Genomic DNA, 27,696 nt, shown 5'->3' on the forward strand with positions numbered 1-27,696 from the left:
TTCATTTTGTCGACATCTTTATTTTGAGTTAAGTTCAGCTCCAAATATATTTTAGGTTCTTCAGCAATCTACATTATATTTGTTGTTGAAAAAAAAGTGATGCTCATTAATTTATTACAGAAAAAAATAATACGAGATATATAAACAACAAAAAATGCATGGGGCGTCAAAAAATTTCTTGAAGATGAATGTATTCTTTTTATTTCACAATCAACTTTCTTTTGTCAGTATTCTTCATGTCCAGGGGCCCATTTCAAAAGTACTTTAACATTATGGCAACTACCATGGAAACCACAATTATAATTGGATGTTGCGCCATATTAAAGACAAAGTTATGATAGTTGTACCTCTCTATGAAACAGGCAACAGGAGTGTCATTGCCATTCTGTTTAGAGATGAAATTTTGTTTCTAACATTTTGTCATATTTCAAACAATCCTAGATCTCTGTTTCCAAAATAAAACATTAGTCCAGAAACGTTCCGTCCAGTACCCATCATTTTTATTTTCACAGTAACTGGTTTCATGTGTTGATATTTGATAGTGCATTACTAGTGATCATGTTAATACATGTATTTGCATGAACCAAATTTCTGTGATGTGCAAAATGCTCAACTTCTCTTGTCTGTGAACAAATCCTGAATTTAAATTCAAGTATAATTTAAGAAATAAATATATTTTTAATAAATGGTGAACATGCTCAGACGATATTTTCCAGATCTACAAAAGAGGAAGATCATAATCCTTCACAATCGTAATTTCTGCAAATTGAGACTGACTTGCAACTGTAACAATGGGAGATGTACATTGGCGGTGGAAGCCAAAAAATAAAAAAAAGGTTATCAACTAAAAATTTGGGGGGGGGGGACCTGTCCCCGCTTCCGCTGCCTATGGAGATGTCAAAGTGAAAAATTCAAGTGGAAATTAGAATAACACATTTAATGGTGTCGTTGTTTATAATACGATATCAGTCATTAAAGTTGTAGATTTCCTGCAAATGATTTATTTCATATGGATTTATCATAAGTAATTCAGATGTAATCATATATACACCGCTTTTAATTTGTTGGTGATGCTGCATGTCTGACATTGCATCTTTTATGTTACAATCGAAAGAGTATTGAGTGATGTCAGAGCATAGAGCTATTAGCTTCATGGTCAGAGGGAATAAGATATCAGCTCTCTTTTTAGCGGTGGAGCATAGCATGTTAGAGCATTTTCCGTTAACTTTTTTTTTAATCTACGAAATATATTTGGATTCTTAAATTGTGAGATGTTTATAACATCAATAAGAATCGACTTGGAGTTAGATGACACAAAAACTTTAATTCCTATAGTAGTATGTTCAATGTTCAGACGACCGAAATTTAACCTTATAGCAATGGAGCTGGCATTGAGGTAACTTTTACAGTGTGGGACAATGGGGGACAAGCTGGAGAAAAATTTATCTACAGTTATGTTGTCACCATGACTATCAGTGCTTTGAAAATACTGCAACATTGTGTCCTCGATTTGAAGTGAAGTTGGGACTTGAAGAATGGACTGATGTTGCGGACGTGCCTGAGGATGATGACGAGGAAGACTGACCCACGTTGTGGACAGATGTCACCCACCATTCTCCTGCTCAGTTTCTTCCTGCTTGGTACAGGCTTCTCCTGCATGGTGTGTCCACATCAAACGCAGGATCCAAGATTGAACTTGTTCTGCTGACAGAAAAATCATATGTTCAAATTTATTTCATATGTTTTACTCATAATAATGAATACTAAAAAAATCGACTCTCATGTACCAAGTCGATACAGTTTGTCTGTTCTTTACTTCATTAATATTCGAAACATCTTTAGTTTTATTTTATTATATTATATTTTTTAAGGGTAATTTTCTGAAGGCAAATGGCTCTCACCTCAAGGAAATGCAACACCCATTAACCTGTACTATTTTACACAGGTAGTCAAGTACAAATATGATAAATCATATTGAATGAAAATGTGGATGTATAATTACAGGAAACGGGTTAATGTAAACATGAGAGAATGAGCCAATCATCAATGTATAATTCAAAATGATTTGTATAGTTTGTATGAGAGCGCACATATCCACCCTGCAGAGTGCACAAAGTGCAAATTAATACCATAGCTGTTGCCCGACCGTTTCCTGTCAGAACCCAGAAACTAAACCTGGGTTAAGTGAAGCACAATATCAGAATTCATATTTATAAAATACATTTCTTTGCATGAATTCAAATTGATATACACATATTCTCTCTTCCCTGGGATAAGAAAACAAAATATTGAATATCTTACTCTCGATTATGTATGTGCATGGGGAAGTAGGAATTCCATTGCCTCACTGTACTTGTATTTACGTGCTGCATTTGAGGGAGCTCCGTCACCACTCTTCCTCTCCATTTCTGTCGTTTTTTAGGAAGTTGTCCCTCAACTCGCTACGTCACCTTAAAATAATGAAAAAACAACACGAAATCTAATTCCTATAACCTCTGAAAATTTTCATTTATGTTTATGACTCATTTCAAGCCCTACCCACCCCCCCCCGAAATATTTCAATGTGAAATTGGACAACATGCTTTTGATAGTAAAGAATTTTGCCTCCATTTTTTTGCTTGTAAAAGTGACGTGATATTTATATTACGTATTTGTGAGGAGGGGTTGGTATATATTTTTTGGTCCACATCACAAAGCAAGGTCTCTTTCTGCATTTACATACCCTTGCTCTTGTGTCTCATTTAATTTGTTATTTTTTTTAAACACCAGACTATTTTACACATGTGCAAACAATTTTGATTTGCTTTCAAACATCCACATACAAACATAACTCTTTTACATTGTTCAATATTTTTCTTCAAATTGATAGTGAAAAAATCGTGAAGTTTGAAAAAAATTAATATGACGTAAAATTATACCAACCTGAGATTACAAGCTGACGCCCAATGTCATGTCATACATCATTTTTTTACTTCTGTATCCTTGAACAGCTCCAATCTCTTGTCATACAGGAATGGATTTTCCTACACTTCTAGGATAAGGGCTTCCTCCATGTTGGTTATCTGTCATGCAACACATTCCATATAAATTTTGTTAGCAAATAATAATAATAAAGGTTTAAAGAATTGCAAAAGCGATTAGTGAAAGGCCAGTGCCCAATCAGCAATTTCTTACATTTACATTGTAACTGGCAGGCTTGCTGATCAGGGTCCAATTTTTATAATGCACAAATAGAAATTCTCCTAATTGAAATGATTTTGCTTAGTTGTAGAGATAAGTGATCGTCTAGAAATTCCTTCAAGAGCTTGAAATAATAATTTTTTATCATTTGAAAAGTACATGTAAACATAGGGTCATGTTAAGAAAAAAAAAGATAGAGGCAAAATTTTTTGCCTCCATGAGAGCCTATAAGCTATGCCATATAATGTTTTTTTAGGGATGAAATGTTTGTTGAATAAAATGTCAGCAAATTATGTCTTCTCTGTATAGTATACGTACCCAATCACTTCAGCCCCCCCCCCAAAAAAAAAAAAAAACCAAATAAGAAATAAACCAATGAAAAAAGAATGAAATTACACAAATAAAGCAATCAATTTTTGGAACAGAAATGTGCAGATTTAAAAGTTATGCCAGCACACAAAGGACATATTTCATATTGAAAAGGGGTCACTTTTGTTCTGGGGGATTTCTATTTCGGGCAAACCAGTGCCAACCCAAACCCCTTCCCATCGCCCCACGATTGAGCTGCGCCTGGATAAAGGAAAGTGCGCTCATTTTAAAATCCTTTACATAATAACAGACTGACAATTTTTGACAAACTAGAAACAATAACTTTTTTTAATGCAAGTTCTCTCCAAAATTATAGTAGCCTAAATTTAGTGACTAGGCCTAGACTCTATATTTCAATGAAAACAATGTCTCACGTTAATTAGCTAAGCCTAAGTATGACGTCATATGGGGAGGATTTAGAGTCTAGGTTTTTACATTATTTATTCGTAGGCCTAGTCTTTTCCAGAGAGTTTGTGGGAAATAACTAAGTTAGCCTTACTCCTTAGCCTTCCACCATTTGTTTCGATCTAGAACAGATCGACCAGAGGGTCCCACAAAAATATGGTCAAACTGAGCAATCGGTCTAACTTCTTTCAGTTTCAGTTCAGGCTACCCAAGTTTCACCACTCCAGATCCCCTCTTATTAATTCCTTGCCACCCTCCTATCTGCCACTCTTGCTGCTGACAAAACGACTCAGTGCCTAGCTCTCATCTATTATAGACCCTACTACTAAAACTAAAGTACTACTACTAGGCTAGGCTAGTCTATATCTTAATATAAATAATTCATCCCGGAATTCATCATATTCGTTCAGAGGTCTAACTTACATGTACTAGTGTTACTAACGTTAGACCTATAGTATGTGTAGACTCTAGACTACTGAGGCCTAACGTTAGACCAACAACGTACAGGTCTAACTTTTGTTAACGTTAGTTATAGGTCTACCTAACGTTAGATCTAACTATAACTTAGTAACGTTAGGCCTAATGTTACTGTTAGTTAGACTCTACTAAGTCTAAGTTAAAGATAAATGCCAGTTGTGGTAACGATTTCAAAATGAGTTCGTACAGTCTACACTACAGAATCCAATGAAATGACCACCAAAGTGTCTGTTTGTATAAATAAAAAATATGTGCCAAAGGATTCCGGAAGAAATTGTGTAATTGCTGAGAAATTAGCAAATAAGCACGGGATTTGGGTCAAGCGTCGGGCCGACATTCAAAGCAATAATTTTTAATAGTACTCTGTCCCACGTGCGCTTATCTGTGTTGGTGATCTTCAGTATGAACATTTTTCAGCGTAGATTTCAAGATTTCACAAAGTTCAGTTCATGTAACTGTACCAGATCTAGATCCTCGATTATATAGTGACAATTAAGCTCGGTTTTACACACTTTCTCGTGAAATCAGTGTTTCCTGCAACTACTTTCATTTATCTTTAAGTCCTAACTTTTTTTATTTAGTAGGCCTAATTACGTTAGGCCAGTCTAATTGATTATCGAGTCTAACATTAGGTCTATAACGTTAGATCTAGATGTAACTTAGGCTAGGATAAACATCTAGCCTATCTAAATTAGATAGGAGCCTATATCTTGTTAGAACTTAGAGTTAGACCGAGTCTAAGCCTAAGGCTAAGCTAACTTACGTTAGATCTTCGTTAGATCATAACGTTAGGCCCTATCCCAGGCCGGCCTTATATTATTTGGCCTTATTTTCTTGTGCTCTACTTTCTGGGGCTCGGTTCTACAGTACAGTATGCGAAATGACACTTGTTCTTTAGTTGCTTACCAGACCAAGAATTGCAAGATCAAGTCCTCCTTCAGTCACCTCTCTTCAGCAGGTAATACACGTAGACCTACGTGTATGTGCGATTTTGCATTTAACACGTAAACTCCCATAGCCTATCACCGCAGGCGATTTGTCGCTTGATCAGAAAATATGTGGGCAATGACGTAATTTATCTGGACTGTGATTGGCCAGAAGTGAAAAAACCGTGTGCCGTGCTCTGAAAATGGCTTGCTGATCGATCTGCAAATCCGGCAAATTACGCCGTGTTGTACAATACGGCACGGCACCGTTGAAGTGGAAACAGTTTCATAGGATTTAGTGGGGATCGATTTTTTTTGCCGTGCCGGATTGCCGTGGTGCCGTGCACGGTCGCCGTGCCGGATGCGGTGTAAACGGGCCTTTATGCATGTTCTGCTAATATATACGGTAAATAAAGTCCGCCGTTTTCATTTTATCGATCGGCTCAAAATCTAGGAAAGATGGCTGCGCGCAATAAAGCTTTCTGCTGCTTGGTCGTCGTGCTGTTAGGACTAGGAATTTACGATGTTCTTACAAATTTTGAGAGCAACAGATGTGCCATGTCGTTTATGTGGGAAATACCAGAATATATTGTGAGTATGCTCTCTAAATTATTATAAATTTTACCTATAAATTGAAGGAACGAAACGTATTTCACTCTACTTCAGTCCCATTAATTCATTTCGACGTAACTGACCGTAACCCATCATGCCCATGCATAGCGCCCCTGCCCTGGGCCTGGATTGGAATTCTCCACAACGCCAACGGCTCAAGCCGATAACTCGGGGAGCCCCCCCCGCCGAATGTACCTCGAGCGAAGTTCGTGCAGGCTCCACTTCACTACCGCTACACTACACTCCACCTACCCGAACTTCGAGACAGTGAACCAGTTCGGATATACCGTCACCGAGTCACAAAGCCAAAGGTGGGATGGAAATAATTTTTAATTTCATCATAAAAATTAAAGAAAAAAAATATAACGAGAAAGATGTATAACTTAATTATTAATATCTTACTCTACACCCGTATTTCACTCCGGTTATCCTCAAAATTGGTGATTTTGGGCCAGTATCTTTTTCCTCGCAGGTACTATTCACGGCCGATTTCAAACATCGCATGCGATCGCGATTGGTCGCAGGTCAAACCGGTAGTGAAGTGGAGTGGAGCCTGCACGAACTTCGCATGAGGTACGCCAAATGTGGCGTAGCTCCGGGCCTGGATCTGGATGTGGTCAAGAATAAAGTTAAAAATACAAGTTCAACGAAGGACTGGACTGCTATCATACCTTCCCATCGATTTTCATGTCATGAATCTGTTTCCCCCGGCCATGGCCATGAAAAAAAGAGAAAAATTTGGCATCCATGAATCGTGTGTCGTGAGTGAGCTGAGGCCTGAGCTGAGTGTTGTAGCCTTGAGGACTTCATGATGATATTTTTTAATATTTTGACATATACTTCTTCATCACGAAGCCTTGACACTTCCCATAGATGCTAGCCTTGGGGACTCCATGATGATATCTTTTAATATTTTGACATATACCTCTTCATCATCATGATCATGGAGCCTTGAACCGCCTCCCATACATAGTATAAGAGACACATCAAAACAAAGATGGATTTCCCTAGGAAATCCATCTTTGTAGAGAGAAATCATGTAAATGTTTGTGATTTTATTTATTTTTACACCTTCATACCCCTAATGCGTATGAAGGTTAAAAAAATTGGTTAATAAAAAGGTGAAAAATTTGAGGATTCTTACCAGACTGATCTCGTGTAGATCCCTCGATCCATTTGTCAACAAAGCAAATACAATAGGTCTGACCCTTTAACCGCTTCGATATGACGTACCTTCGATTAGTGATGTTACAAAATGCTGTATTGAAGAACAATTTATAGATAAAAATTATTATTTAACAAATACTAACATTTTATACGTGATTATAAATAATTATTAATCACACAGCCAGCCTGACCCAGAAAAACCCGCAAATGAAACGTAACACATGAAATGTAAACAGTGGAAGAAGGCAAACAAACTTCAAAGGTTTCAACTTCAAACTTGCCTTAGAAATGCATTAAGATGGGAATGACAATGATCCAGATAGATTTTGGGGTCTTAAGGCCAAAGGTCATTATATTCATTGAAATATCTTCTCATACTTAAAGAAATGCTTGGCTTATGTATGCATTATGAAAAGAGGATTTTATTTAATTTCTTGTCACAGGGTCAAAGGTGACAGACATAACTAGTATTACTTGAAATGTTAGAAGTTAGGTTTGTAATTTATTGTTGGTCTGACAGTGGAAGACAATGCATACATTCTTGTCTCTTTCTGGAACTGAATGAGGTGATGAATAATGAGAATATGAACCTTGGAGTTTGCTGATCATAATTATTGTCAGATTGTGCTGATAAGATTCTTTGTTTTAGTTGTTGGTTGAGCACCAATAATGTATCATTAGGTTTTGAATAAACACAATACAGTCGATTTGAGTTCTCTGCATGAAGTACAGTCCAAAGTGTGATCTTGTTTGTCTAAGAAGTTCTAGCCCAAGTGAACCTGTGAGTGATTAATAAAACTTCATTTTTTGCAAAAAGTTGATTGCTTTATCTTAAAGAATCTTGCATTGTTACAATATCCACTGCAATCTCCTGATTTTGCATAAGTTTATATCCCACAGAAGTTAACACATTTGAGATGGGAGAATGAAAGACAATGGAGAGAGGGCAATCGTTGATTCATCGATCATGGATCTTGTGTAAATCCAAAGCAGGGGTGGGGTCAAAGATGGGAACAGGACAGGGCAGGGGCAACCACAAGTTTGCATTAAAAAAATTGATACCATCATCATCATCATCGTCATCATTATCATCACCATCATCACCATCATCACCATCATCATCACCATCATCACCATCATCACCATCACCATCGTCATCGTCATCATCATCACCACCATCACCATCATCATCACCATCATCACCATCATCATCATCACCATCACCATCATCATCATCATCATCATCATCACCACCATCATCATCAGCATCATCATCATCATCCGTGAAAGTCCACCAGGATAGTCGTCGTACTTGTAGAATATTATGCAGGAGTATAATAAAAGAATAAAAAGGGAGAAAAATTTAAAAAAATATGTCTGCATAAAAACCATGACCAAATGTGGTTTGGGCCTTTGGATCTTTGAAATCCTGATTATCTCACATTCAGGGGAAAATAATGTATTTTTAATGACTATTTATTTATAGTGACATTTCTCCTATTGTTTCACTAGGATGTTCATAATATGAATGAGACTTTACAGAAGAAGTACCCCCACTATTCATTGACTGTGTATGGAGAAGGAAGATATGCAAAGGATCTAAAGTAAGTTTTTTTAATTTCAATCTCAGAAGTGTATGACACAAAATTTTCTGTACAGTGTAAGTACGTCAGTTGATCTGCTAATTTTTTTGTGGATAAAAAGTGAGGGTTAGAGCCAGGGGGGCACTCAAATTATATTTTGATGGGGGTGTGCCTCACGAAACCCTGAAATGGGGGTCTAAGGAACTGACCACAAGGATGAAATATGGGGTCTATGGAACGGGATCGCGATACAGTATATACTGTGCATGCTAGCGCTGTGCATATGGGAGCTCGCGGCGCATGGAGCTGCTCGCAGAGGGAGTTGTGAAGCCAAGCGTGCCGTTCTCGTATTTATATGCGATGCTTGCGCTGGACAATTTTGGCTGGGCAAGGGAACTGAGATGGTCTTCCGAGCGGGGCAGGGCGGATTCTGAACGGAACTTTTGTCATAAGGAGTATCTAGAGAACTGAAAATTAGGTCTGAAAAAGAGGATCATCACAGCGGCACGTCCATGTACCACCAATATATGTGAGTGCCCCCCCCCCCCCGGGGTTAGAGTTGTGATAGTTTGTTTTATTTAGCTCGTAGATTTTCAGAAGTAGCAGTCATCGCAGGAACAAATGTCTCTGAACCGATATAATACGTGAAAATGAATAAAACCAGCATTAATGTCATGAAGAAGATTTTTTTTATTCATTTTCAATAGATTGTAAAATTTATATGAAATTTTGATAATTTTTTTTTGGAGCTAATGTGATTAGTCTACAGTTGGTAAGAGGCATTGTGCTAAATATGATATGTACGTTTGATACATATCATACATATTGAATATATTTTTTGAAATAATGAATTAGGATCGATTCATGCTCTCCTTTAAGCAGAAATTATAAACTGAATAATTTATTTCATTCTAAAATTTCTTTTTATTTTCTTTGAATAAATAGGAAAATGAAATTGACAGGCATTCCTGTCTTATTCATTCCTGGGAATGCTGGAAGTCATAAACAAGGTAAGATCATGAAATTGTATTTCAAATCATACCTAGTACTGTAGATTATCTTTTTAAAAAGATCTTTACTGAATTAAATGTAAATGTGTATGACACACTTTCCCCTTCCCTCTCCCTTCCCTCTCCCTTCCCTCTCCCCTTCCTCTTTCCATCCCCTCTTCATCATTCCAAAGATATTTGAAACAGATTGATTTGAAAACTTTTAAAAGCCATTTTTTGATCTCTTTCATATGGACAGTGGATTCAAAATTCAAAGAGAAAGCATACAGTTGTGCACAATTAAAACTCAGAAGTGCAAGAGAAGTCATGTTTCTTGTCAATAATACACTAAAGAGTCTCTTAAATTGGTTGATCTAATGGTTGAGAAATGAAGAGAATGGGAGATCGATGTTCTTCATACAGATAAAATAATTTTCAGAAATTTTAAGATTGAGATATTTGAGGTAATATTTTGTGAGCTAATATTTAGCTGAGATAAGATAACAGAATAGATACAGCAATTTTCAGAATACCACCCATTGGAAAGGAAAATGTAAAACCAATTCTTTTCTGCCCAACCTGAACTTCCTGGCTGGTATTCTGATCTCTGGTTTAACTTAAATGTGGCTTCCACTTGTGTAACGATTATAAAATGAGTTAAAAAAACTCTTTTAAAATGACCACTGAAGAGTATGCGGGGGGGGGGGGGGGGAGGGGGGGGGGCAAGATGACCTGTGGCCCGTAACACAAAGCTTAGCAATGATCGTAGAACATTTTTCTACGATTGATTCCATTGACTACAATTCACAATCAATCGTGAAAATCAAGCGTACGTTTAATCACTAACCTCTGTGTTACGGGAACCTGGTGGGTGTTTCATAATGCTGTTCATAAGTTACGAATGACATCATACAAGACTGGTGACGCCTTTATTGTGCTTGATGATATATCCCTATGCAGTTGAATGTATGAGTTGTTTGCAAAGTTGTTCATAGCTTTACGAACAGCTTTAAGAAACACCTTCCAGAATGTGACGTCGTCTTTTTTTGTCAATTGAATAGAGTTTCCGAGTGATGTTATCCTTCATCCATGTTGAAGTGCTAAACAATAGAAACCTGTTCATCAAACTATGATAAATTATATATTTTTTTTCTGATCTGGTGCGCAGATTCCCTATTGTTTTGTCCTTTTCAAAATGACAACTTGTGACATATAGGAATCCTCTCCAGTAATGCTCTATTAATTGCGTGGTTATTTAAAGAGTTGCATGTGTCAGAATTCTTATTTTTATACCCCTCTTCCTTTCTTCTCTTTTCCCCATTTCCCTCTTTTGTCACAACCTGAAAAGTATGAAACGGAAAGAAGTTTGGCATTCTGAATGTTGGGTCTTTTTCCAAGCAATAGCAGTACACATGCCCATATGTGCTTATCTGTGTTGGTAATTTTTAAACATATATACATGTGGGCATTTTCACGGTAACTGACATTACACGGCACAATGTTTTCACACCTTTCATTGTGTGTATCTCTAAAACAACAAATGATGGGAGTTTGCTTTTGATAGAGTTAATAAAGTGAACCTTGCTGTATAACCTGATACTAAGTTTTCCTATGTAACCACATTTTTTTACGCATCAGCAAGCAAAAATGTGTCGGTAACTGACATTACGCAAAAGGACATGCAATTTCAGGGTGTTCATTAAAATTGAAATATCTCATGTCCCTGAGTAGATAGAGTAATAATTTGAATATGTAAATATACCTCTGTTACTAGGTTAAGATGTGTCAAAATATTAAACAATTCGTTTTTGTCTTTTGGGGGCTTCGATAATTTTTCCACAACCATGCTGGTAACTGACATTACGGTAACTGACATTACACTTAATTTGCCATAGAGATAACACATGGAAGTCAAATGTGTGGAATCATTGCATTGTATCTTCTGTGCAGAGCTTCACATGAAAGTGAGCTTGATGTGGAAGTATACCAGAGTTTCTAGGAACATTTCAATGAAAAAACTTTTTCTTTTTCTTAATTCCTTTCTTTGATTTGAACATTTTTATCATTACTTGTCGGTAACTGACAATACACATTAACATTTACCAGTGCTATATGATTTTCAAAGGCATAATTTTCTTGGTACTTATATGTAAGGCTTTTTAAAATCATAAAAGTTTCATAATACTTCACATTTTTAATTATCAAAAGATAAGAAATGTATGTTTTACTTACTCCGGGGGGGGGGGGGGGGGGGGGGTCGTAGCAGCTACATGTTTTCCTATAGTAATTTAATATTGCATTGACTGTACACATGGATTTTTCTGACTATACACCCATAATATATTCATCAGTTTTATATTGACTTTTGAAACCTTTTCCTTCTCCAACCTCCCCCTCCCCTCAAAAAAGGCAAAATGAATAAGGGTCTCCTCCCCTAGGCTACATGTACCCCTCCCCTGAATCTCATGCAGCCATGTAGTTTTATTGATTTCTATTCTGGTCAGTGCAAGTGATGCTTGTTCATATCTGTCGGACTTCAATTCTCTTCATAATTTGTTTAATCATTTTCTTTGCTAATTTCTTTTTTAAGCTGTCCACAAAAAATAAACTCCAGCTTCTAAACTGAAACTGAACTATTTGTAAATTAGAAAAAAAAAACAGTTTTAGTAGATCCATGCAACATTGATCAGAACTGTCAAATTTCACTTTTCATCTAGTTTGTAAACCAAAAACAAAATTGTATCACACATCCACACTACTAACAGGTATAAAAACCAGGAATTTACTTTTAGCGAGGCAATGCTCAAAAGAATCCTAGAAACTAAAAAAAGGGACCCTGGAAATCCCCTTCATCACAATGTTAAGCTTAAAAAATGTTGCAGATTTAGGCAATAGGTTGGGAAGAGTACCCCCTACCCCCCCCCCCCCCCGAAAACCAAACAAAAAATTGTCAGATACAATTAGGTACTTGGTAAGTGCATGTACAAAACAATTTCATAGTAATTTTTTTTTGCCTGATGGGAATGCAACTTCCTTCATAATTTCATATAGTATTCCTTGTGAACTATACCTTTTAAAAGTCAATAGCAAGCTCCTTCTGGTGTGACTTTTAAAGTGAAAGACTTAAATAACAAGTATACAATATTTCTTCACCATAAAATTGACCACATATTTGCATTTCAATATTGGTAACCAACGTTTTATCATGGTAACTGACATTACATCTCGGTAACTGACATTACATTTTCCACTTGGTAACTGACATTACATATATTTAATGGTACCCTATGGCTTCATTGTTAATTGGTAATCTTTAATTTTGGTGTAGAAGGGAGGGGTGTTACCTAGAGAGGAAATCTACCAAGTTTCATTTAATATATCCTCTTTTCCAGGAAATTAGAAAAAAAAGTTCATGTTTTCGGTAACTGACATTACATACCATATCACATACTTCATCAATGTTTTTTTATCAGATGAATGAATTACTGGTGTTCCTTTCTGTGGGATTTTAAAAAGTGTTATAATAGCAAGCTAAATCACAGGCGAAAACATCATGATCAAACCTGTTCTTTAAAAATCTGTCAAAACAAAATATGTATCATTATCAATATACTATTTTCAACACTAATTTGTATCCATACTTTGGCAGCCATTTTGAAATAAAAAATGGCTGCCAGAGTCGGAAAAATTTTTGTCTCGGAAACTTCAGGTCTTGTTTTATTAAAAAACATAAAGCATTTGACATGAATATCAACTTGATTTTTTTGCCTCTGTGTCCATCTGTGGTGCTGTATTCATCTTAAACCTCAGTATCTTTTCCCTTATGTCGGCCGTACAGCAAGTCGAAAACAGCCGTTTTAACATTTTTTTGTACCAGCTACATGTACAGGCAGTTTGAATAAAATGAATAAAACGGCTGTTTCGACTTTCCGTAGGGGAAATGTAAACTGCAGCATTATTGAGCTGTTTTCTCATGCTTCAGTATTGAGAAAACTCAGTCCATGACAATGTATGAATGATAATTATGATCATGGAGATAATAATGACAATGAAAATAAAAAAAATGCTAACAGAAATAATCAATATGCCGTAGTATCCCTGCATAAGGTGGAATAATAATTGAGAGATGCTCTATTTCTTTCTCATTTCAAAGATGTAAAGTGAATTGCCAGAAAATTATTGGAAAGTACAGCTTAGAGAAGACAGATCTCCCTGTCAACAACTTTGCTAAGTTTATAAAGTACATTGTTTACACTCTCTACATGTATGTCACTGAAATTAGAATGTAAATTTCTTCTGGTACCGTGCAGTCCAAGTATTTGAATACATGTCAGATATTCATCACCACATCATTATAGAAAGTCCTTGTGGTAAAAACTTGACATTATTTGCATCCACCTGCATATTTTGATTATATTTGTCACGTGACTTTTATGGAAGCCATAAAATTCATAGCCAGCTCATTTTATTAAACGACCTTTTCAAGTCAGCACAATACTTTAATTTACTCAGTTTATTACAGTGTATCTGGGCTGTATTACTCTCATAATAATCTTAATTGATTGAAAGACTAATTTTATTGCTACTATGCCCTCAATGAATGCATATGTGGAAAAATGGGGAAAAAGGGGGGTGACTTGATGTATTCTATCAATATCAGTAAACAGTACTGCTATGAAGAATTTATTTTTTTATATCAATCATAATCCATACCATTTATATAGTCTAATTGTGCTGTTCCCTGTGCCCCATTGAATTTGAAATTTAAATAGTTTGATAACGGGTCTATTACATTCATCTTTAATGTATTGAATTTGATATACAGTACTATACATTTTTTTTAGAGCTTGCAATTTAAAATAGATCACAATAATAATTCTCTCTGTCTTTTTCCTAGTTGGTTCACTGAGCTTCATTGCATTGAGGAAGGCCAACACATTCAAATTCTATTTCAATTAATTTAGTGATTGCTCACTGAATACCGACAAGTACCTAAGGGGAGATTGAAAGAAGAATATTAATGTTCAGGATGGATTTGATTATATTCAGGTTGCTGTGAAGAATGCTTTATTTTTTTTGTAAACTTGTTTATTACTTGTAAAATTCTTAATTGATTTATTTCTTTTTAGGTTGATTGCTGATCAGGTCAGCACTTCCGCTTAAAATTCTGTTTGTGAACTATTTTATTACCTCATTCTTAATTTGATACAATTTTTGTCACCTTGCAATTTACATCAATTTCATTCCATACTTGTATTTCCTAGTTCGTTCACTCAGCTCCATTGCACTGAGGAAGGCCAGCAATTACAACTTCCATTTTAACTACTTCAGCGTAGATTTGAATGAAGAACTCAATGCGGTCTATGGTGGCGTGCTGGAGGGGCAAACAGGTACATGCAAGGGGGGTGTTTCATAAAGCTGTTCATAAGTTAAGAGTGACTTTAAGAACGACTGGTGATCCTTTCTTTATGCACTAAATCAAATGCCAATGGCGCATTGGTGCATACCATTTACCACAAGAAAGGATCTCTCGTCGTTCTTAAAGTCATGAACAGCTTTATGAAACACCCACTAGTTGACATAAAGGATTTTAAAATGAGTTTGTACATAATCCAAGAAAATTACCACCCAAGTGTCTGTTTGAATAAATTAAAAAATATTTACCAAAGGACTTTGGAAGAAAGTATGTCATTGCTGAGAAATTAGCAAAATAAGCATGGGTATCGTTTTGTTTTGTATCATGTGGAAAGTGTAGCTGTTTTGATGTCCATCAATTCCAAAAACCACTACTTTTCTTCTACCATTCCACACAAAGCCCACAAATTGTATATACCAAATGAACAGCTTTTAATAAACAGTTTAAAACAACAATGGATAATGTTGATAAGTGAATGTCAATGCATGTACATTTTTGTGTTATGCAAGTGGGATTTTTGTATGACTATAACTGTTGAACCATTCAGATGCCATTTGATGGTAAAGTTAACAGGGTATTTGTGAGGCTTATAGGAAGCATAGATCCATCAATTTGTATTTTTTCCTACCAATAATATTTGTTCCAGGGGGCAGCTGAAGTGTATTGCTTTTAATAAACATCTGTATTAAAAGTGTTATACAAAATAATTTCCACTGGTTGACAGGCAATACATATGTGACACGTTAAGAGTGTCACAAGTATGTCAAGAACATATAATAGGTCCTAGACAAATTTGTCTGTTGGGTTTTTATCTTTTAAGTTTAAATGGTACTGGCACTTTTATAAGTAATAGTGAACTATCAAATTTACCTTAGATTTGTCATTGTAACACATGGATAGATCTTGTCTAATGTTTATACAGATTCCACTTATTTTATCATATGACAAGTATCCCTAGTCCCTACATCTTATTTTATAAACGAATAGTGTTTGGCTGTTGTTTGTGCTTCGGTTCAATCATATCTTTTTCTCCTTTTGAACAGAGTATGTTCATGGCTGTGTGAAGCACATCCTGGAACTATACAGAAACAACAAGAACAACAAGAATCCTCCCAAACAGATAGTTATCATCGGTCACTCTAAGGTAACTTTATTCATTCTTTACATATAATATTTATATGATTCTGAGAGTAATCTTTATTAGGATTTTGAATTTTGTCAAAGTCGGTATCTTGCAGACAAATTTGATCTCAATCTAGGAATGGAATAGAATGGAATGAAAAAAATAAAATGAAATGGAATGGAAAAAAAAATGTTTATAGTAAAGAAAAAATGGGTGACTTTAACAACTCAGTGTTGATATTTGGCACACAAAGTTAATCTTAATCTAGGAAATGAATGAAATGGAATTGAATGAAATGAAATGAAGTAAATGACAATGAAAAGAATATGGATTCTGGAGCCTAAAATATTTCTAAAAAACCTTTTTTCCATTTTCTTGCCTACTGTAGGGAGGATTGATAGCCAAGGCTCTCTTTGCCTTGCCTTACTTTGATGCTAGCACCGTCAACACTCTCATCACCATGGGAACGCCTCACATGAATGCTGTCGTGAAACCTGACATTTACATGGATCAGTTTGCTGCAAATGTCAACCAGGTGTGTCTCCTTAAGAATTATTTTTTTTTTTAAATAAAAAAATTGTAATTTTTCGTATACTTTAAAATCAGTCAGTCAATCAATTGTAGTCATCATAGTAAGCCAGGAGAAGGGCAACGCAAGTTCTGGAAGATTACCTGAACCACTGTTGGTAATAAACCTTATGAATTGATGTCATTGCGCTGCCATCTTAGAGGTCAGTGCCATTGACTTGCATATGTTGCTGATCTGCAGCTGGTGCATCATTGACAACTCTTATTTATGCATCTGAGGGAGGGCGCTCTGATATTATGACATCATATGCATAAGGTCTATTATAGTTTGTCCTATCATTCTCATCAACCATGAATATTTGCTTTGAAATATATTAGACTACATTTACAATAAGTATTCAAGAAATGTAGATTAAACTTCATCATTTTATTTTTTTTCGAATTTGTTTACTTGTGTAAGTGATTTCCATTTGGTATTTGAAATGCCAAGTATTTTACTGACTTTTTTCAGATTGACGATTTTTACACAAAATAAGGCCAAGTCAAGAGAAGGGAGGGAGAGTTCATCAATATTTTGAAGCCTGTTGGCAGACAAAAGTGGAAGATTCTGAAAAGCTTTATTCAGAACACAATTGTTTATTTTACTCTTTGGAAGTATTCTAAACAGGAATGCTGAACTCTGTTAATGGTGAATAAATAACTGCTTTATAATGATATTTCATTATCCATTTAACAGTTTTGGTCAGAAAATTGGAACTCTGCTATTTTGAGGGATCTGACTGTACTCTCCATCGGAGGTAGTTACCGTGACAACATGGTGCGGTCTGGACTGGTTTCTATGAATGGGATGGTGTCACCTGATAGAGGTCTCAGTGTTGTGGTAAGCTGGAGTCAGATTTTAGAAATGATCAGCTAAATTAATTGCGTTTGAGCAAGCAATGTTTCAAATTAAGGTTTATTGTCACCATATCATCATAGATCTAGATCTGGAATATATTTGCATAAATTTATCTTTGTGAAGTCATGAAATCTACAAGTGATCTGAAGAACAATCCTACTAAAGATTGCCATTACAGATAAGGACATGTGGGACAGTGTATTATTAAGTTTAATTGGAAAAGACCCAAGATATGGTGGCATTGCCATGTTTATATTACTCTTTACTTAAGCAAAAATTCCATCTATACTCCTTTCAATGGGAAACTTGTAATGTGTTTTTGCATTTCTTTAAAATATTCTTTAGGTTGGTTCTATACCTAGAGTTTGGCTCTCAACTGATCACAGATGTATAGTGTGGTAAGCATGAAAATTATGAACCATTACATTTACTTTGAAAATTATCAAATGCTATTAATAAACGGCGTGATTAGGCTCAACCGGCTGGGGTTTTAAAAAAAGCCCTTCTCAAAAAGTTGTGAGATTTAACATCTTTACATCCATTCAATGGCCAACTAGTTTCCATATTCCTTTGATTTTTTTTGTATTTAGTTGGAAATCATCAAGAAGTGAAGAATATTACCTTGCTTTCTTGACACAAACTCAGTCAGCCTGCATGAAAGTCTACATGCGGGACTACAATAATGACATTTTGACTCGGCCCTAGAAAATAGAAAGCACTAATCTCGATTCAAATAAATAAAAAGTGAATTTTTTCTTCATTTGGCTGTGGTATGATAATTTGAGAAAAATATTCTCTATTACACAATCTCAAAAATTCACCTGTATTGGGGGTAAGCTTTCGCTTGCTAAGCTTTAAAGGAAGGTTTGACAAAGCTGGCAACCTAGCAAGCAAAAGCTTACCTCCAAGCAGGTCAATTTTTGTGATTGTGTAATGAAGAACGTTTTTCTCGTGTCTAGACACCAATCAGATGAACCTTTTAAGTGGTATGATAAGATGTTTTGATGAAGACCATTCATGTTTTGTTTCATTGTAATGTAGTGTGTCATGTTTCTTTTTTGACGATTGCTTGTCTACAATTGTTTATCTTCTTTTTAGATGTCTAATGCAATATGATATGAGAGATATGTATTGTATTCCATCTGTGCAAATGGAAAAGGCAGTAAAAGTAATTGATCACTCTCAAATCAATCATGATCAGTTATTTACATGTATATATTTTGTTTTGTTTTTTCCCAGGTGTAAGGAGTTGGTGCTTGCAACAAACAGAGCCCTCTTTGACATGGTTGACAAGCTAACAAAGCAGGTGAATAAGAAATCTGGGTCAGGTTTCATAAAGACTTGTTATAATAAATGCATAATTTCCATAAAAAGTTAACTATCAGCCAATCACATCAAATGATTTCAGTAGCTTTAAACTGTTAATGCAAATTAGTTATTATAACGAGTTTAATGTAATGAGCCCTTGTGATTAATTACCACATGTGGAGCATTTCATTAACATTTTTGTCCAGCAAGTTGTCAGATCTGACAACTTTCCTTGATTTTTGATTGGCTGAGAGGCACTCTTACCCTTTTAATTGTTTGATAAAACAGGACTTGTTGATAAAAGTCCTTTCTTGAAACACTCCCCTAGTCTACACCAACTTTTGTCTATATTCGGTTTGATCTCATTTCTAATCCCATTTCGTTTACAGCTACGGTAGTTAGTCTACTAACCATTTGATCTGATTTCCTCTGAGACCATTTACCATTTCATGCAGTTCCAATTTATAAGCTATATCAATTTTGTCAACGATCTCCCTGGTCTAACATGATTAGATGACAAAAATAATGGAAAGAACATAACATTTTAATAGGTTGATATCGTATCATTCTTTTGAAAATGATTAGATAAACTTTTTATCAACCAAATTTTCATTCAACAAATTGAGAAAAAGTAATTAGACTATTGGAAACTAAGTCTATCTGAGCATTAGACTAAATGAAAGTTAACTCAAGTAAAGTATTAGACCAAGTGGTAATTAGACAAATTGATGTAGAACAAATGGATTAACCCATTGCCTACTGGAACTGGGTGGTCTCCTGTACATAGTCTTTTTAAATTACAGAATCCAGTGTCAAGTGGGTTAATTTAAGCCCATTTATAGTATTAGATAGTCTGAGGAGTATCCCAACCAATGAAGGCTTTTTATATTGTAGAAACCTTGTTTTTATCAGTGATAGGGATCTAGGAGAAAACTTAGTCAACATCTATTGACTCTTTGTTTCTTTTTAAATGCTTATTGTATGTAGAATGAGGCTGTTTAAAAAATATTCAGTCTTTATTTTTTTTTTATTATCTTGAATTGAGTGTATAATTCTTTAAGATAGATGAAGATATGAATACATTCACCTAATCCTTGAAGTTGAGTGATCATGTTATCTTTTGTCAATCAGTAATACATTCAAAGTGAATTGACATTGTTTGTTGGTATTGAAGTAAAGAAATAAAGGATACATATGATGAAGTTGGTTTTTGTTATTTGTCGTTTACAGATGTCGGTAAATCCTGACTATCGAATGAAGGTCCTCAATCATCATTTTGTCTCTCACGACGGCCAGTCTAGTTACACTCCTAATAGTGAAGATGTAGTCGGATTTGCAGGTGAAAATGTTTTTCTTTTTTTTATGATTGCATATAATCTCAGGAGTATTTCATGAAGCAAATGGTCAGTTATTTTGACCGAGCCAATCAGATGCAAGGATTTCAGTAGCTTTTAACAATTTTCAGTGAAAAGTATTTGTTTCAAGGAATGCTCCACCAAGCTTCATAATACACAGGTTTGCAATTAATCGCTAAATAGCAAAAGCCAATCAAGTATCATTGTTGCATGTGCACTTTTGCTTGCATTGCTGACCAGGATCTATTGAGAGTTGTTTGTTTATATTTGCAATCAAGCACAAACTTATGTTACACAAGGCCTATATGTTTTCATTCCTGATAGGCCAGCTGTGCATCTGACAGAATTCCTGTTAGTGTGTGTCATTTACAAAGTGAATTGGGTTGTTCTTGTGCATATGCATTACCTTGTTCCATCTTTTCTTATTTAAGATAGAAAAAGATATTTTATTTTGTCTTCACAAACATGATGATTATGTTTTCCGCTGGTATAATTATAGTATGAAATCCTGACTATTTCTTTATCTTGTTAATGTTGATGCTTGCAAGCATGATTAATATGATATCTCCTAAATTTTTCAAAAACATTCATTAAATTTCTTCTTCATTCATTCAAGAACTTGTGTGGGTTATTGTTGATTAATTTTGACAAGTTATACATGTATATCATTTTAAAGCTTAGGATGCGCTTTTTCTATTTCACTAAAAATCTCAAGTTCATTTTGGGCGATTTATTGTTGGTGTGGGTGAGACAGATCTCATACTTACTTGTTTCCAATCTTTTCCCTTTCTTTATCTTCAACAGATGATAACTTCAAAGCGATACCCTCAGGTTTCCACCACGTTGCTGGACGACACATTGAGAAGGCTGTCCACTACACGTTCCCCATCAACCCCGATGACCCAAACCACGACCTCTTCACCGTCATGGCAACCGTACCCTCCACCAGCCCCTGGCTCTATGCCTGCATAAGATCCCATGAGGATCGGTGTATAGAGGGCGTCGACATCACCAGGAGGGCGCGGCTTATGCCACCGCTCAAGTCCGACATGAAAGTGGCCCACCTGGACCTGAAGAATCTGGGGATCGATAACTTGAAGCAGATTGTCGTCAAGATCCCAAGAACAAACAAGGTTTGCGATATGAGTTCTTATTTGGGTAATTCCTTTAAGTATGCTGGACCCTCTATGTACGAGATCTTCCTGAAATAATATGTCTCTGCTTACTGTCTACTTATACAATATTGTATTATGGCTTGAGCAGTCCTAACCATGCAGTGAAGTATAATTTGAGAAAAAAAGGGGGTCAAGTGTATGAATATCACAATTATTTTACATTTTATTTAAGTGTATTTCCTTTTTAGAAATAACAGAAAGCAGCATTATTATTGTGATGTAACTTCTGTTACACACTGCTCTGGCAAATTATTGTTGTATTCCTTGTCTTTGGTATAGGAGGATTTTTGCTTAACAGGCAAATAGTCCTTTAATCCTTTACATGTGAAACAATTGTAATGGAGCATAATGTAATATAGATGTTGATATTTTAGTGATAGATGATTTCTCTCTGTCTTTCTGCCCCCTTTTTCACTCTCACTCTCCCTCTTTATGTTTCTTTCTCTTTCACTTAATACTGTATTTCATTGTGAGCTGCCTCGCTATAATTACACTACGATTTATGACCTGAAAAATATATTATATCATTTCATTTCAATTTCAAAATATGATTATGTAAATTCTGCTTTGATATTTGATGATTATGTAGAGATATTCTTGATAATGTCTTCATTTTTCTGCTGTTGTCTTTTATACAATAGGTCAATGTAATAGCAGATTTGCATGAAAGAGCAGGTAGAATTTTCAATGCAACTCTACCAGGTTTCTTTTCATATAGTAAGTATCCACATGTCATGATATAGGAAGTTATAGAATGAATTTTATGTTGACATGGGGAACTACTACAAAATAAAGAAATCTTTAAGACATTGTGCATGTGTCACATCCTCGCCCTTGCCGACTGTCAGAATTGAGAACATGGCTACCTTTTTTTTTTGTAGTTAACCTAATAATAATGATAATGAAAGCAAAGGAGTAAGATTTGAACTTTTTAAAGCCTAAAATTTTGAGGTTTATGGAATGGTATGATTTAAATTAATGATTCATAGAACTGATTGTTTTGGGTCGATAAAAGGAGTTCATTTTCCCCACTCCAAATCAAAGGAGAGACAAAATGAGATATGTACTGCCAAAGTAAATTCTGATTGCTTTTAAATCAATTTGAATGTTCTCAGTATTCTTAGATTCCTTTTGTGCTTGGTCAAAGATGAAATATTTTCAATGTCTTTTTTTTTCATTTCCAATGTTTCTTTTCATTATTATTGGTATTGATTGATTGATCAATTTTTTTTGGGGGGATGGGTTATTTCTACTACATATGATTTACTTGTCCGATTGTATTGTATAACCTAAATCAGAAAAGTAGGGTCTTATTTCATAAAAGACCTTACAGTTATGGAACCTTTGCCATTACAGCAACTACCATCATAACACGGCTGAGCAGCAAATTACAATAAATGTTCCAACATAATTTTGAATATAAGGGTCATGTGGTCTAGTGATTAGAGCACTGGATCCATAATCACAAGGTTGTGAGTTTGAATCCCCACTCTGCCGAGAGTGATATCTGTTGTTTATAACGTCAGCCACTTTCACTGATTCAATTCAATCAATTCGGTTTATAAGATATAAAACAGAATACAATGCTGTAGTCCGAAGACTAATTGTGCAATGTTTACATTGAATATTATATACATTTGAAGATTATATATACACTTAAAATTATTCACTTTTAAATGAGAAACAATTGATTGATTGATTTGATTTGATTTGATTTATTTTATTTCCACATTTCAAAACAAAAACAAAGAATATACAAGTATAATATTTTTTTTTCAATATTACATAATAGGCAAATATTTTTTTAAACATAATGAATAATGCACATAAATCATTATAAAATATCAACTGTACTGTGAAAATTATATCTATATATACATTTTCTTTAATTACTGAACATATATATATATAGAAATGTGGGAGACCTCCATCTTAAGCTTGAAGCTTGAAAGTGATGGAGGCCTCGAAAGGAAAGGGGATTGAAAACCAGACTGTATAGTGCAATAAAAGAGACTTATCTTTTATTGCACAAAATAATAGGAATATATCACAAGTGGATAGGGAATGAGTGGATAGTGGATAGGGAAGAGAAGGGATTGAGACATGCATAAGTGAGATTTTAGTAGATAATACCAGACTGGGATTCTGATAATTGTGTATTGGAAAAAACCTGTTTTAACTCTTACTGTGCCAGTACGAATACCCCTTGACTGCCAGGGGTATTCGAGGGAATCCTAAATTGACCGAATCGTAAGCAGAGACCGATTTTAAAACGGTCATAACTCTTTACCCGTACATTGTATAATGAAACCTTCTACACATGAAATCATGCATGGTTCATGGACTTTATGATCGTGTTATTATCTTTATTATTCGCGTTTTAAAAAAATGAGAAAAAATGTAATAATTTCCTTTTTTTTTTTTTCAATAAGTAAAACCTAGAAATTATAATTTCATGAACATTTCAACGAGCAAGTAACCTGATGAATTGTAGAGATACCAAGAAATTAAGAAGATAAAATGAAAGTTCAATGTTTACCCTTTTAAATGACATAGATATTGATGAAATTGAACGAACAGAAATAACAAAAAATAATGCTCTTTTGAATGAAATACTATTTTGGCTATTTAAGTTGCTTCCTCTGAAGAATACACACACAATTGAAAGCGTTCTTTTCCAAAAAAGGGCATCGTCTTCGATCAAGTGACCAATCACAGAACAGCTGTGATCCCCACGCAAACACACATAGTAATATATCAGAACCCTATATCTTCAAAGTGTGGCCAACCGTAAACTTTCATTCGTGTAGTCTTCAAAATAAGACCCTGTGTTTTTTTTATTCGTAGTGTAACAAACAAAGTTATTGCCAGTCAGAAGAAGACAAAATATAAATTTATAGATGAAATATCAAAATATAAAGAGGGATCGGACAGATTCACTACTAACATGTTTGGGGTATAAAATCCCACAAAATGATATGGGCGTTCTTGGCAAAGTACAAAAAAGCAAGAAAAAAAACCGTTTATTTTTCGTGAATCAAAGAAGAGGAAATGCAGATCAGTTACAAACAAAAAATCAATACAAATTTTCAAAAAAGAAAATAGGCCTATTTGTTCTGTATTACCGGTCTGACCAATGTAGCCACCTGTTAACATTCTCCGCGACTACATGCTTTTGTTCATGCCACTAAGTCATGAACAATAGATGCCCAGACTCTCTTTCACGAGGAATCTCTAATCCGCGCTCCCTCCTGACCTATTATCTAGGAGAGCAATTTAGCACAGGATGTTCTTAGAAATCGGGGCTCACGCACGTCTTTTGATTTGACTATTCAATACTTTCAAAGGTTCCGATATTTATTTCTTTTTACATTTTACTTTTTTGTGGGTGACCCAGGTAAAAAGAAAACAATTAGCCCCCCCCCCCTATATAAAAATCCGGCATCCACCCAGGGTCTCCCCAGCTCGTAGCACTATCCGTAGTAAAAACAGAATAATTTGTTCAGATAACATGATGTACAATATATAAAGGCCTGGTCACATCGCCCGAGCGTTGTTGGAGCGGAAAGAAAAAATCATCACCGCTCGCTACTGTTCACCATTTTCGATTTCGATTGTTTTTTTTCTTCTGAATTTTGTTTTTTGTCTAATATCTATTAATGCATTAAATCAGTTGTCAATTCAATTTTTCTAGTGCTTGGAGGAAAAAAGATTGAATAAACCTAATTTCATATAATAAAATACAAAAGAACAAATGAGGATGTGACATCATCAGCCCACCTAATGAATATTCATGACGACTGTTTTCACAAAATATTGCTAAACTTTAAAATTCAATAACTTTGTTATTTTGTTATCCGATTTTGATGAAATTTTTCAGTATTTTGCTCAGTGAATTATGCTCTATTTATAAAACTATAAATACTTTCAGCCCAGACATTCCCTTTAATAATAAGAAGGTGAAGGAGAAGAATAATGATAATAATAATTACAATAACAATAATGATAATAATGATTATGATAATAGTTATACTAATAATGATAATAATGATAACAATAATAAATGAATAAATAAATAATGAGTGTGATGATTGTAGTGCGCAGACAAGAGTTGGAAATGTCAGCCTTCTTTACTCATATATTCATAGCGAGAACAATTTTTTGAGAATGCTAAAAACAAAGTATAAGACCTTTCCCCCGTCCCCCCCCCCCCGAAAAAAAAAAATCTTCCACAAATCGTGCACATTTGCAGGCAGAAAAAAAGCCTTGACGCAAGAATACTACCATAACGGCCAGCAAAAGACCCGATCGATAGCTCATGAATATTCATATGACAATAGCGAATGGGCGAGTAGTGTTGGGTGAGGAACATCGTACCGCTCTGTCATTGGTCAATTCCGAGCTGATTGCCCCCGCACATTCGCCTTTGCTCTGCCCATAGAAGTACGTGTATTGCTACACACAACCGTTATATCACACGTGTCTATAGGGGAAATCTTAATTCAGATCGCGGCAATATCCGAAATCAACTCTTCAAAATAATGATGCAAAAATACAATTTTACTCAAAAAATGTAAACCACTATTTTTTATATGATAAAATGAATTGTGAATTCCTTGCCAGTATAACAACATAAAAAACACAGAACATGGTGTTGATTTTCTGGCTGTAAAATTGGTTAAACAAAAAAAAGTTACTTGGGCACGTATACGTGCCAATGGCATTAGAGGGCTAAGGGCACAAATAGCTGCCAATGGCTCTTAAAGAGTTAAACTTAAAATTATATAACATAAAGGTCAGAAAAATAATTCAGATTTGATTTGCATTATGAAGTTATGAAATATAGATTTTAATCCCCAAAAAATGTTTCCTAGGTAATTGGTTATATACCAGCTTGGCGTTTACCAGCAAAAGCTGTCCTGTCAAGTTCCTACAGGAGTTACAATAAACCGAAACAGAAACGGCAAATTTAACATAGTGGCAAGTGTTTGTGAAACGGACCCAAGGACTGCCATCCATTGCAAAGATAATACTAATACCTTTTTTATATCTTATTTTTTTCTGATTCATTATAGAGCCAAAGACAGTGATGAAGCAGCATGATTCACATACTCTATTCTTCAACATCTCCTTGCCTGACCTAGACTCTGTATGGAAGGCGTACACTGCTGTACTAGAGCCTGCCCATTGCACGGATCCTGTGAGAAAAGGTGAGACATCTTGAATGTTTTCAATTTTATTTCATATCTCCTTAAAAGACACCGGGGGAGGGGGAGGTCACACAGATTTGAGTGTGACTAAATAGTCATGCTCATTATGTGCAATCTTATTGATTTTATACGCATTGGCACCGTGTCTGCTGAGCATGATTTGATGAGATGATATGTGATATGTTTTAGACAGCATGCAACAATGGATTAAGAGTGACTAAAAATTACATTAAAATATTTGTGAAACACCTCCAGAATATGAAATAGATGATCCGTGCCTTGTCCACACATGGGCCCATTAAATAAAGATTCACAATATTGATATTTTTGCCATTATTGTAACTACCATGGTAACAGTACTTGGCAGCCATTAGGTACCAAGGTTTCCATGGTATTTAAAATAATGGCAAGTTTACCATAGTAAGTGTGCAATATGGAGCCCAGGCCGGGGTCCGTTTTCGTAAGGACTTGTTATAATAACAAATGCTTAATTTTGATAGCAAGCATACTATCCGCTAATTAAATGGAATGAATTTGATAGCTTTAAATTGTTATTCCTAATAAGTTAGTATAACATGTTTTTATGAAAGAGGCCCCTGCACTAAGTTGTAAAATTTGACTTATTAAAAGGGTCTCTTCAAAATAGTCCATGTCAGTAGCAGACCTGCCAACCAGTACGTTTTAGCCGTATTTAGTACGTTTTTGCAACCAAAATACGGCAGTACGTTTTTTCTTTGAAAAATATGTTTTTGTAAAAAATAATTTTTTTTTTTTTTTTTTTTTTTTTTTTTTTTAAACTAAATTGTAATTTATTGAGAAAAATAATCTCTATATGTCTCTATTTCATAAAACGTACACAAATATGGTTATTAGATCAATGTAATTTCAGGTAACTTGTTTTTTTTTTCAATCATTTTGTTCAAACCAGGTTGAAGATATACACATGTTTTAATGTTTTTTTTTTCATCTGCAAGA

The 27,696-nt window shown here is 35.0% G+C and overlaps 1 protein-coding gene and 1 long non-coding RNA gene across 4 annotated transcripts in view; one reads left to right on the top strand and one right to left on the bottom strand.

Moving 5' to 3' along the window:
- LOC135155755 (uncharacterized) lies at positions 1-5,731 on the bottom strand. 2 transcript variants are annotated; one of them, XR_010294930.1, is made up of 4 exons: positions 5,338-5,731; positions 2,923-3,062; positions 2,302-2,450; positions 1-1,704 (listed from the first exon to the last, which is right to left on the bottom strand). It is a non-coding gene; the product is annotated as an uncharacterized LOC135155755 (long non-coding RNA). The 2 variants fall into 2 exon arrangements; XR_010294931.1 differs by having other exon boundaries at positions 1-1,701; positions 5,338-5,422.
- LOC129270525 (GPI inositol-deacylase-like) overlaps positions 5,603-27,696 on the top strand; it is a 23,296-nt gene continuing 1,202 nt past the window's right edge. Inside the window, exons 1-13 of one of the 2 annotated variants that reach the window (XM_054907894.2) lie at positions 5,603-5,948; positions 8,649-8,740; positions 9,665-9,729; positions 14,973-15,098; positions 16,168-16,268; positions 16,636-16,782; positions 17,512-17,655; positions 18,019-18,071; positions 18,913-18,979; positions 20,212-20,320; positions 21,141-21,469; positions 22,153-22,228; positions 26,587-26,721. In XM_054907894.2, coding sequence (XP_054763869.2) covers positions 5,817-5,948; positions 8,649-8,740; positions 9,665-9,729; positions 14,973-15,098; positions 16,168-16,268; positions 16,636-16,782; positions 17,512-17,655; positions 18,019-18,071; positions 18,913-18,979; positions 20,212-20,320; positions 21,141-21,469; positions 22,153-22,228; positions 26,587-26,721 — 1,576 coding nt within the window. In that variant the 5' untranslated portion in view covers positions 5,603-5,816. The remainder of the gene's footprint in view (positions 5,949-8,648; positions 8,741-9,664; positions 9,730-14,972; positions 15,099-16,167; positions 16,269-16,635; positions 16,783-17,511; positions 17,656-18,018; positions 18,072-18,912; positions 18,980-20,211; positions 20,321-21,140; positions 21,470-22,152; positions 22,229-26,586; positions 26,722-27,696) is intronic. The other variant, XM_064105899.1, reaches the window with a different exon arrangement.

Source organism: Lytechinus pictus, chromosome 10 (assembly GCF_037042905.1).
Source record: "Lytechinus pictus isolate F3 Inbred chromosome 10, Lp3.0, whole genome shotgun sequence".
NCBI classification, from domain to species: Eukaryota; Metazoa; Echinodermata; class Echinoidea; order Temnopleuroida; family Toxopneustidae; genus Lytechinus; species Lytechinus pictus.